Raw genomic sequence first — 12,045 nt, forward strand, 5'->3', positions numbered from 1 at the left:
TTATTCTAGTTAGAGACCAACTGCTAAAGACCTTGGAAATAGTCCCAAAAGTGGTCTTTAATCGGAGGATACCTGTATTCTGAATTAAGTAACTGTTCTTACTGAAAGTTTTGTTACATTTAAAACATGGGCAAACAGGGACGTGCGACTGGTACTAGGGCGAATGTGTTTCAGGGGCGAGTGTTAGACGCACATATTGGGCTTATTCGACTGTTTCATTTCGTTGAGTATTATTTTCATTCGACTGGTTCGTAAAATAGACTTCATTGACAACGAAAATTAACGTAATCAGAATGCGTTATTCAGCGTTAAGTTATCCACGTGACCAAAACAAATATAGCCGATTGTCAGTTTAGCAACAACATTTGCGTTAACATAATTTAGATTAAATTTCAGAAAATAAAAATTATAATATTTACCTACATTAAAATTAAAATTAATTTAGATAACAGAATTCAAAAACTGGATGAAAACATTTTTTTACGGAAAGCCCATACTGCCACAAAATCCGAAGAAGCCTTGATTACGCAGCGTACGTATCGCGGTTATGCAGCTATTTTGTTTTGTCGAGTATTATTTTCTATCGATGGCTGGTCGTGCGCAGGTGGCGTGGTTTAACGAAGAACCACAGTCGAATACGGCCAATGTTTGCATGCGCCCTCTAGAGATTAGCTGGAGAAAACAAGAAAAGATGGCTTTTTCTTCGGCTTGAAAACATTTTTATTTTAAATAGTTGGTTAATTAATACTTAAAGCTTTTACATTTCGTGCATTTAATTGTGTTTAAATAATTGAAATTTACTTAGATTGTGTAAGCATGTTAGTTTGCATTTAATCTAGTGTTCAGTCCAAGGCTAGGCCAACTGTAGCCTAGCTAGAGGGTCTACTAGAGAGGCCAAAGCTTGGAGTCTGCCCCATCGGCATCACTATGTGTTTACAAGGAGGGCAGTACCGGATTACAGTACAGGGCCTAGCTAACTAGGTAAACTAGATAGAGATAACTAAGAAGTTTTTACCACGACCCTTTGTATTTCGGCGTTAAACTAATTAAACAGGTGCTGCTGAGTTATACTACAGATAAGAACAAGATACTCTGTATGTATACAAATAAAATGACCTTGGACAAGGCCTAGGCTAGGGCCTAGACCTTAGGCTAGCTAGATAGTACTGATTAGCCTAACTAGGTACTGTACCTCACTTTGAAGTCTTCAGTTCAGTCAAGGGAACTTGTACCCACAGTTTGGCTGACAAATACCCACAGTTTTGGCAGTGCAAAGAGTATTACAGTATCTGTTTTGATAGCAGTAAACAATGTTAAAGACAAACTTAATAGGCCTATTAATAGAAGATTCTGATACAGGAGGAACTAAATTTAATAATTCATGATGTCGAATATAACAAGGGGGTGCTATTACAGTAATGAGTAGTGTCAATTAGAGCTATACATATGCAAAATTACAATCCCAGCTATTGGTTTTTGTTTTGTTTGGTACACTTATATTAATTTTAAATTTTGTTTATTATTACGCTAAAGTAAAAGTATGAATACAGTTTGAATACAGTTTGAGTACAGGTTCCTCAAAGTGGGTACGACTTGAAATGAGTACGAGTTAGCCAGCACCCTTCAGGGTTGGGTGCTCACAAAGTAAGCCTTGGCTTAATCTTCCAAAAACCTAGCTTAGCTGGCATAGACTATCTACAGCTTGTGTTAAAGAATAGGAATAAACACAGGCCTAGGCCCACACTATCTGGCCTGATTGGAGAAGATAAGCATGCTCCATCTCACATTAGTCATTAGGTACACCCCTTCATCTTGTATTTATAAAAAGAATACACTCTTGTACAAAAAATTATTAATGTAGAGCAAACCTTTCATTTTACTTTGATTCAGGGTACTGTAAAATTGGAACATGGGAAGCCACAAGAAGAAATCTAGACGCCACTCCAGATCAAGGAGTAGAAGCAGCGACGATCATAAATCGCGTCAGAAGTCACGAAAGACCCGCAGAAGATCATCATCTTCAAGTAGCAATGATTCACCATATAGAGGGGGCCGCTCGTCCAAGTCATCGAGGTACAGGTCGCCATCACGATCCCACTCTCCATCTAGGCGTAGAAGGTCACGAAGTAGGTCATATGATGACTATGCAAGACGACGGCGAAGATCGAGATCAAACAGTAGAAGTAGAAGGTTATATCTTTAATAAATTTCCTCATTTTACAAGTATTATTTACAAGTATTCCAAACTTCTAATATTCAATTTTATCTCTTATATTGAAACTTAAAAGTTAAAGGTTGAATTACATTATCAAAATATTTATAACAAGCAGATATTTTAAAACATCAAAGAATCACTCAATTTAAAAATACAATAATAACTGGGATTTATTATACAAAGACAAATACTAACAGTTCTACCATAAAAAATACAGTAATAATTACAAAAAAATGAATTAAAACAAGGAACAATGTATCTACTGTATAGGCCTACACTGCTTAACCAGCTGATTCTACCTAAGTGATCAGTTTTGTTGACAAATAAAATTCTGATACACTTGCATACTGGTGACCACACCAGTCATCAATCATCTGCTCAGAATCCCCTAATCAGGTTTGGTGACGGCATCACATGAATGGTGATGTCACCGAAACTGATACTCATCAGATCTATTTAGAATCTGGTGGCTTAACGTCCAATCACACCAATGAATAGTCATGATTACATTTCCAACAATCATCAGGGTGAATAGGAGCTTATTAAAAAGTAATTTATTAAAATCTTAAGGTATTTCTGGTTGAGTTAATGTTAAAAACAAATTGTTGTAGATCACGTTCCAGACGGAGATCAAGAAGTCGATCACGTAGTACTCATCGGGAACGGCGACGACGTAGCAGCTCCGGCAGTCGTTCTCGTCATTCATCAAGGAAAGGCTCTCCAACTGAGAGAGACAAACAGAAGGGTAAGCAAGCTAAGGACGAAAAAACTAGCTCCGATTCGGTAAGCACTCCTTCTTCTTGGCAGTTCCTTTGCCAAATGTGGCCCTAAATCGTAGCATCAACTTCTGACAAATAATTTATCATTTCAACAAATCCAGGATGCAAGAAAGAAATTCTAATAGCAATAATTTTTTTGTGTGTGATAATTTTTGGTTCTCATAACCTCAAAGCCAGTCTTGATAACCTTATCAAGCTTTTAGACACCCCACCCGGCTTGTGCATTGTTTTACTTAATTAAATTAATATCTTTTTCATTTGTGCATAAAATATTTAAAATAAATAATAATATATCATCAAGGAATTATAATATAAAATGAGGATTATTCATAAATGATAATTAGTGACTTTTAATGTAAATCCAAATATAGTAGGTAGTTGGTTTGTAGTAGCTTCATGTTGAGTTTGTTCAGTACTTTAAATAAGTAACTTTTGTTATAGCAAAAAAAAAATGTTTAAAGTCATGGCCCAATGAGTTCAATTGTTCTGACATGTTTAATTAATCAAACTGAATAAATCAAATGTAATTATTAATAAAATAAAAAAATGTAAGTTAATGAAATGCAATTGAAGAGAGATAGCCAACAGGTAAAATGCAACTCTGAAATTGCCTCCTGCTTTGTATACAAGAGAAGAAAAAGTACAAAGAAAACTTGTTTAAGTTTATTAACACTATCAGCATGCAGTTGAAATCGTATTTGAGGTTATGGATCTGCTGTATACAGTGAATGTAAGTTCTCGTTATTTCTAAAAGCCTAGTGGTGGCACCATGATTTGCCCGACAACAGATCCAACTCCCTGACGAGAGCATAAGTTGCTGTATTCGGACGTCACCCAAAATCTCTCGGAGGTGATCCGGGGGAAGTCCACCGGAAAATTATGACAATTTTCAAAGACTTAGTTGATTTTAGAGTACTGATGTGTGAAAAATACAATAATGTTTTTCCCCACCTTTAATTGGTGCCGCTCTCGCAAAAGCAACACATTAAATGTAGAGGTAGTACTGTGTTGCTACACGTTGTCACTTTTCCAATGTATTATGATAGTAATATCACTATTTGCTGGTTATTTTCCAGGCACCATCCAACTTGTTGAAACAAAAGATGCAGAAGGCACTAGAAAATGCTTCTGGAGCACCAGGTATTTTAAAAAATTATATTATTATTTTGTATATAAATTTAATTTTTATGATTATATGTAACATTAAGCATTTAGTATAGTTGTGTAACATACACCTTAGATCATTGAAAAATTCATCTGGTTTCTTTGTAGTGTTAAACTTTCATTTATGATTAAACCAAAATTACACCTTATTGAAAATTATTATATGAAGGTTAGGTTAATGCATGAAAAAAGAATCCTAAGGGTCTGTAAGGCCAAAAGGAATTTTTTGAATGCACTATAGTAACATAGTATAATAACTTCATGTAGTGTATAGATAAGCACTATACTAATTGCTTTATAAATCTATTGCCATTTATAATCAAACTGTCGTCGGTTGTGTCTGTAATGATATGACCACTACATCTGCGTACAAATTCATTGAAGAACGGTGCTGGTTGGCAGCCTGTAAGTACCAGTTGGAAAATAATAAGCGACACTGATTATTCAGTAGAAATTTGTTTTGTAAATAATTCTTAACAAAACAGCCATTGAAAAAGACTTATGTCTCAATGTATTATACAGTATGTATGTATGTACTGTGGGTATGAAATATTATTAAATTTGGTTGTACTGAGATCTAGGTTAGACCGGGGGGTGGGTAGGTAATGGACCCTGCTCTGCCAGAACACCCCCCCCCCCAACCCTCTCCCAGGATGAAGACTTTAAAAAAAATTGAAATGTATAAAACAATATTTGTAACATTCCAAACATATAAAAAATTTAACATAAACCACAGTCCCTGTTAGGGTCTGTTTTTCTTTTCTGTTTCTTCTCTTCCATTTCCTATGTTTTTGTACTGGGCTTTTCTACCTTCAACATTTGTCATTTTCTATACTTTGAACGGCTTACAACTTGACTCAACCAAATGCCGTATAACAAAGATGTGCTCTTAAAAGTTGACATACATATTTTTGGTATCAATGAACTAGTTATTTAATGCAATTTATGTCCTCTAAATCGTTCCAAACTAGTTATTTTCTTCCATCCTGTTTTCCTGTGTTTTTGGCACAGGGTTTTTCTACTCTGCACTAATTTGATTCCATAATATTTTGATGTTGAGTAGTATCCACAGAAACAACTTCCAAGAAGAATGAAGTGAATGAAGATGATCCTGAGATGAAAAAAGAGTTGAAGAGACTCGAAAAGGATAGCTTTCGTCAGACAGCATTCAAATCTTCTCGTTGGGACCTGAACCCAGTTAAGGTTAGTGCCAGTGATGATTCAGAAAAACATAGTATACTAATGATTTATCTTTTATTTTATTAACTTTAACATTTTAGCTACTCCAATGTATTTCACTTTCATCTGTCTTTTGTTTTTTTATGTTATTCTGTATTCATTAAATTATTACTTTACAAAATTAATGTACAAACACAAACTACAGTACCGATCATGGGCATTGCACTTAGTCGGACGTGGTGTCTGCCTGCGGGCTCGATTTGCTTTAGATTTTTTTTGCATGCTCTGCTATACAGACCGCGGGCAACACAGGCTTACTGCATTCTATCATTAAAAAAAAAAGGGAAAACTGAGGGCAGTCTACACACAGAGAACACAACACATTGACCTTAAATTCAATCGCTGTTTTTGAATTACCTACCATAAGGTAGTAGTTCATGTTTTACAATCTTTCTAATAAATAATTGAACTGTAATATATTAAAATATCGGAAAATATTTTATGTATACTATACAGTATATAACAATTAGGCTTATCTCTACAGTATATTCATTTTATATATGTATGCGTATGTGTTTTTTTTTATAACATATTGTGTTACTCTGACATCTATATGAGATATAATACCTGGTGTTATTGTTTAAATTTTAATCATCAGTCAAGTTCTACAAGCTCTAGGCCGGTGTCACTTGATCAGAGCCATGATATGGCAATTTTTGGAGGCTCAGTAACAAATGGCTCGGCACATCCAACTCTACAGCACCCTAACGTTGCTGCTCTTCTTTACAGACCCAACTGGAAACTAACTTGTGAAAGTGTAAGTGAATGTTTTAAATTGAAACTTGGTATAGCAGGCCAGTGGTTGCAAACAAGAATGCATTGTTTTCTGTTTTGTTGTTTTTTTATTATACTGCCCTCTGCAGTTTATTTATTTTTTTCTATTTCTGATAGGCATCTTTTTCACAAAGTTACAAAGAAATTAGAATTTTTTTTAAATAAATGGTTGTTGTAATTGGGCAATCTTTTGTGCTCATTCCAATGTATGCAAATTTACACAAAAGTTTTTGCTTTTCCAATCTGCAATAATTATTTTAAATATGCACAGAATCATGTTTTTCATAATACCGCCCTCAATAATATTTGTTTTGCTACTGCAATTTATGAATGAATTGTCTTTAATAATCCACTGCACTCTGTAATTTCTGTTTTGTTATTGCAGTTTCTGATTTCCTTTATTATAACACCACCTCTAAACTGTTTGTTTTGTTAGTGCTTCTTATTGAATTTTTCTTGTTTTCATTTTTATTCCAGTTAAGGGCCTCACCGAAAGAGAAAATGGATCGATGGATTGAGAAGCTACAAATGTGGCGGAAAAAACGCATAGACGAGGCAGAATATACTTGACACGATTAGGAAAAAATTGTTTAATAATAAATAGAGCTAACCTGAAATTAAAGCAACCTTGGATTGTACACTTTACAGATGAACCACCAGTGCAAGTAACTTTTTACTGCCTTTTAATTATTTTTGTGACTATGATGTGGTGAATGTGAGCCAGTATTTATAGTTTCATGCCTGTTGGATGTGTAAACATCCTGAACTGCCATCCTTTAATAGGCTGTAAAGCGTGTGAAGTCTCATTTATATCTACGGTATGCTATAAGTGGTTAAGGATAATATTATGTGTCTTCTGTAATACTGTACTACTGTATATGTGTACATTGTATGTTGGATTGTTGCAAAGACTGTTATATTTTTTTTATTACTGCATTATCATTATGTTTGATGGGAATATTACCTTTCCAAGGTAGAACAAGATTGATACTTTCCTGTATAAATTGATTGATTAAAGTACAATTCTCTGGATTTTATATGACTCTATTGTACAATTTGGGTTTCAAATCATGAAGATAAAATATAATTAATTTTGTTTTAAACTGTAAACTGATTAATTAATGACAGATTAAAAACAAATGAAATTGTTTTTCCGTAACCTGAGGTAATTCAATAAATACTTGGTTTACATCAATTCTGCTAGAAAATTGCATAAAGTTACCGGTAATTTAGGTAGGGACATGGAGTACTTTAGGGCTTTAGATTATATTAGTTTTTTAGCAGAATAGAACTAGTACTATCAAAGTGATGCTGAAGTGCTCCATGCATTCATTTAATTATTTATATTGTACTTGTACATGGGGCTAGTCATGCCAAAATAAGCATTCTCCAAATTTTAAGAAATTTACTGGATTCGACTTCTTGCCAAAGTTTGAGTTAAAAGTATTACAGCTTCTCTGTACTAAAGTATACAATACTGTCACATTCTTATGCTAATTACTCAGTTTAACATTTAGTGACAGTACACAGGTTTTGGGATGGCAAACCTCATAATTTAGTCCTGGAATGATTACTTGAGAACTTTGGGAAGGCCTTTACTATAGCAAGCGATATTTGGTCTCTCCTGGGCTATGGCAGTTGGTCTTTTTTTTTTTTTTTTTCGAAGTAAGGCTTTGTGCTTCCAGCCAAGATGTTGTGGGTCTGATTCCAATACAGGTCACATTGCCCGTATCTTGGCTCGACACTTTATCCATATTTGTCGCTCTACACAGGAGGACAAGTGTTCCTGTTTAGATGTGAATATTTTGAAAAGACAAAGGGTAAATGATTATGCACTTGGCAATTGTAATCCCAGCCTGTTGTCTATGACTACATACATACAGTCCTGGGCACCATTTTAACATACTTCTTTCCTGTTTAAATCCCGGCTATTTTGCAGTACAAATACCGGAAAACCTGGCTACTCTGATGTTTAAAATTCCTGACCATTTCAAGCCTGTTACATTCCTGGGTTAGTTCCAGATTCAACGCAGTGCTATAGGGACACAGATGTCTGTACCTCCCCAGCTCAGTCATAGCTAGTGCGCTGCTATTGTGCATATCTGGGGAGGAGGGCCCAGGATTACAATTGACAAGTGTATTATCTGTGCTTTGGAAGTTTCCTAAATAGATAGTGCATCATAAGTGCTGGGTTATTCTTATCAACATATGGACCTAGTAAGTAAATCGGCAGTATCATCTACGTAGATTATAAAAAATGCTCGGTTAAGTTTCTGTCTAAATGTTATATCTGTTATACTAAATTGTCATTTCTTTCAAAATTGCACTAGACGGACTGGTACTATTATTGTTAACAACACTGTACTATTAATATTTCAGTTATTACAAATATATGACTATTACATATTATATTTATTAATAATTATAATTGTTATTGTTTTTATTGTATGATGTGATAATTTTCGTTCACATTGTATGTTGTTAATTTTACTAATGATGTAATAAAGACAATAAATACATGTTTTATAAAAGCATTTTTGTCGGAATGAAATTCAGTATATAAATCCGGGCACGCACAGCACGTTCTACGACCGGCTACCAACAAATTGATCTCTGCTGTCAGTGAGAGCTTGATGACACGACTCTGCTAATTGTCAGTACCAAACTGACCGGATCATCATTAAAAACGATCTCTTAAGCGCTTCTTATATTCACTGACCATTGTGTGTGCCCGACTTAAGTATGTACCTAGTAGGATATGAATTATCTATTTTGCCTGAAAAGTGTGTGCATGTTTATGATTATTCATGACAATGGTTGTTAATTATAATAATTTGGTAATGATGGCAAGTCAAATGGCGGAGCGGTTAAGTCAGGGGAGCCGCAACATACAGCCATAATATTGTTGCTGGTTCAAACGGTGAAACAAGTATTCTCGGATAAGGACTATAAATACTGGTTCATACAGGACAGACAAGAGATAGCTGAGAGACCCTTAGGAGAGAAGCGAGCTACAGTATTGTACAAGCTAATCCACACTACACTTCCGGTATACAATGTAAATGGTGATGTGTATGCATGCATGTTGATTATTATTCATGATTTTGGCTGTTAATTTTTATGATTTTGGATGTTAATTGCGATTTGGTAACTATGGTGATTGATGATAATGTGGTTGGTGGGTCATAGTGTGGTAGGTGGTAGTGATGACAGTTAATTTTGGTTAGGGTGAGGATGACAACATACGCAAATACGATAAAAATAAAACATTATCATCCACAAGATACATTAATTTTCTATTTCAAATTTAAAGAGACCTCATATTGATTTATTACTATTATTGCACTTACACATTATATAAACGTTTTACAAAATTATGCAAAAAAATATTAAATTCTGTTCTTTGAGTGGTTCAATAGTGAATTAAGTCTACTACGTAGATTCTCTTCATGACTGCAACACTGTTTTTTTTTTTACGAATAATAGTGATGTACCATCATATACTGTATGTAGAATATAAAATCAATTGGTTTCGAAATTTCATTTAATCCCCAATTAGGACTTCATGCATTATATAGCGAGTGATCCGGGTTCGAATCTCGGGGTAATTCTTTCACATATCTTCTCTACCGTTTACAATACAATGATATACTATGTATTTTATTTATATCGTGGTTGTACATAATTAAAGGCCAACTAATAGATACAAATTATAATCATAAAATATAATCAAAATTTCGCCATTGTCATACATCTGCAGGTGTGTCAAACTTTCGTCTGCAAAATTGAATTTGCTTGTAGACATCTGCAAGTCTTTGTTTTAGAATTTCGATGTTACGGTGTGGTAAGCCAAATAATCGTGTATGTAACGGTTCGTTGGATTCATATTCTGCTTTTATCATGGCAGAAATATTATCGTCATGATATAATTTTTCTATGATTGATACTGTGTTCGCGCGAAAAATGCAAAGTGACTGTAGAATCTCTTGGTGAAACTTGCCAAACTTATCGAGCAGACGATAGCTATGAAGTAGCCCGGATTCATTATCGAAAAAAATAAGTAACCCGGATTGTTTTGATTTAGCAAGATTATGAACAGGACTGTCCATGATTAAATTATTCCATTGTTTGTTAAACATGTTATTTGTAAGCCGATCAAGATTCGCCGTTAAATAGTCAAATATTACCATATCCGACCATTGGACGAGCTCTGATATTTCCGTGTACGTTTTGTTAACAATGTTAATCGGATGTAGTTGCTTACGCTCATCGTGGAATTCGATTGGGACATACACAGGTATTAAATCCGGTACCCATTGACTTAAAATTACCAGTTTGCCATCCGTCCATCCGGCGTCCTGGATCTGACCACGAACCGATCGCCATTGTGGGCTTTCATAATCCACGGTGCTGAGAACCAATGGTGGGGCATTCTGTATTCCAAGAACCTTGCTTAGGTAATAGGAAAATACTTCACCCTGGATCTGGTCTTGGTTCATGCGGTAACGCGCGCACATTTTTGTGCCATCTTCAGTGATAACCAGTCGATTCTGCATTCTTCCACATCCACATGTCACGTTTAAAATTGAGTACAATCTCGCTTTCGTGGACCATGCGTCACTCTCTAACCCTTGCGGGACTAGTTCTTCTGCTCTAGGACCCCACAAAATCTCATTTTCAATTATATTGTCCAATGGTTCCTGTCTCTTAACTAGTGAATCAAGAGGGATTAACGCCTCTTCTTCGCGTTTTGTTGTTAAGAAGTTTCTAAAAATCAGTGAATGAGTAGGCTTATGTGTTCTGTGGGATTTAGCTAGTCGTTTGTCAATTGACGCTGATGATATTCTATTCATCGGAGAGGTTTTGGTTGATCCGTCTAAACGGTGCCCTCCGGCGGTGTTTCGTCTTTCAGCCTGCTCTGACTTGTTAGGCCACGGTTGAAGAGATTGTGCATCGTATCTGAAATCCGGAGAAGGGTTTTTCTCATGAACAGTCACTTCAGTCCCTTGAATCAGAATTTCATTCAAACCTCCAGTTTTTATTTCTTTTTGTGAGCTGATTTTCTTTAATGAGCTGTGAAATGCGTCAGGTTTTTCTTGCTTCTTTTTGTTAATTATTGAATAGACATGGCGTCTTGGATAATTGGTGGTAACGCTCATTGGAGGTGGCTCCAATATTTCCATGTTTCGTCTAGTTTCACCATCATACGTTTCAAAATTGTTCAGGCTTGTATCCTTCATTGAGCTGCATAAAACCGCGGTGAATGTAAAAGTGAAGAGAAGAAAGACAATTCTTTCGTACACTCGGATCTCCTTTGATCGTTGATGTGAGATAGATGTCCTTACTTGAAGTATCGACCCCATTATTTGTTCCGTATTACTCTACGTGTAGGCCTGTTACTAGCCACGATGCAATTTGCTTGGAAAACAGTTCGTTCTGAAATAAAGAGAAGACGCCGTATGATATAATAAGACTAATAAATAGATAAATAATAATAAAATAATGTGCTCAAATAGACACAAGATATTATAATCGTATCAAGCATAGCCCTTCAAAAAGTTCTTTTTTATTCAGCTGTGTGAAAAAAAAAGTGTCTCTGGCGGAATTCGAACCTGCAACCTCTCGCTGTCCTTGCGAGTGTCATATTGTTTATACCACGGAGAACTATAGGATACATGCAGATTTAACCCCAGGCACTTTCATACATCTGACTGAAATGCTCACATAATGTGAAGCTATAATAAGTAAGCTATATGTTGCAGCTTGGAAACCATAGTAGTATATATTATTATTATTATTTATTATTATTATTATTATTATTATTATTATTATTATTATTATTATTATTATTATTATTATTATTATTATTATTAT

General features: G+C 35.0%; 2 protein-coding genes across 5 annotated transcripts; one reads left to right on the plus strand and one right to left on the minus strand.

Moving 5' to 3' along the window:
• Positions 1-583: 583 nt before the first annotated feature.
• LOC117121557 (arginine/serine-rich coiled-coil protein 2-like) lies at positions 584-8,702 on the plus strand. Of its 4 annotated transcripts, none has more exons than XM_033266795.1 (7): positions 584-732; positions 1,891-2,190; positions 2,824-2,998; positions 4,071-4,134; positions 5,222-5,361; positions 5,996-6,154; positions 6,649-8,702. In XM_033266795.1, the coding sequence occupies exons 2-7, from the start codon at positions 1,910-1,912 to the stop codon at positions 6,739-6,741; spliced, it is 912 nt and encodes a 303-aa protein (XP_033122686.1). In that variant the 5' UTR covers positions 584-732; positions 1,891-1,909; the 3' UTR covers positions 6,742-8,702. The 4 variants fall into 4 exon arrangements, with proteins under 4 accessions (XP_033122686.1, XP_033122684.1, XP_033122688.1 ...); XM_033266793.1 differs by having other exon boundaries at positions 651-981; XM_033266797.1 differs by having other exon boundaries at positions 655-981; positions 2,827-2,998.
• Positions 8,703-9,458: 756 nt separating this feature from the next.
• Positions 9,459-11,631, minus strand: LOC117121556 (four-jointed box protein 1-like). Its single transcript, XM_033266792.1, has one exon. It carries the CDS (start codon positions 11,532-11,534, stop codon positions 9,918-9,920), a length of 1,617 nt encoding a protein of 538 aa, XP_033122683.1. The 5' UTR covers positions 11,535-11,631; the 3' UTR covers positions 9,459-9,917.
• Positions 11,632-12,045: the final 414 nt, after the last annotated feature.

The sequence above is a fragment of the Anneissia japonica genome, unplaced genomic scaffold (genome assembly GCF_011630105.1).
Source record: "Anneissia japonica isolate Jap-2015-1 unplaced genomic scaffold, ASM1163010v1 scaffold3217_len398964_cov164, whole genome shotgun sequence".
NCBI classification, from domain to species: domain Eukaryota; kingdom Metazoa; phylum Echinodermata; class Crinoidea; order Comatulida; family Comatulidae; genus Anneissia; species Anneissia japonica.

Excerpts from the sequence above, each read along its gene's own strand:
- LOC117121557 (XM_033266795.1), top strand. The coding sequence starts at position 1,910 with ATGGGAAGCCACAAGAAGAAATCTAGACGCCACTCCAGATCAAGGAGT. Across the intron at positions 2,191-2,823 it reads TCAAACAGTAGAAGTAGAAG|TAGATCACGTTCCAGACGGA; the intron begins GTTATATCTTTA and ends AACAAATTGTTG. Across the intron at positions 6,155-6,648 it reads GGAAACTAACTTGTGAAAGT|TTAAGGGCCTCACCGAAAGA; the intron begins GTAAGTGAATGT and ends TTTTTATTCCAG.
- LOC117121556 (XM_033266792.1), bottom strand. The coding sequence starts at position 11,534 with ATGGGGTCGATACTTCAAGTAAGGACATCTATCTCACATCAACGATCA.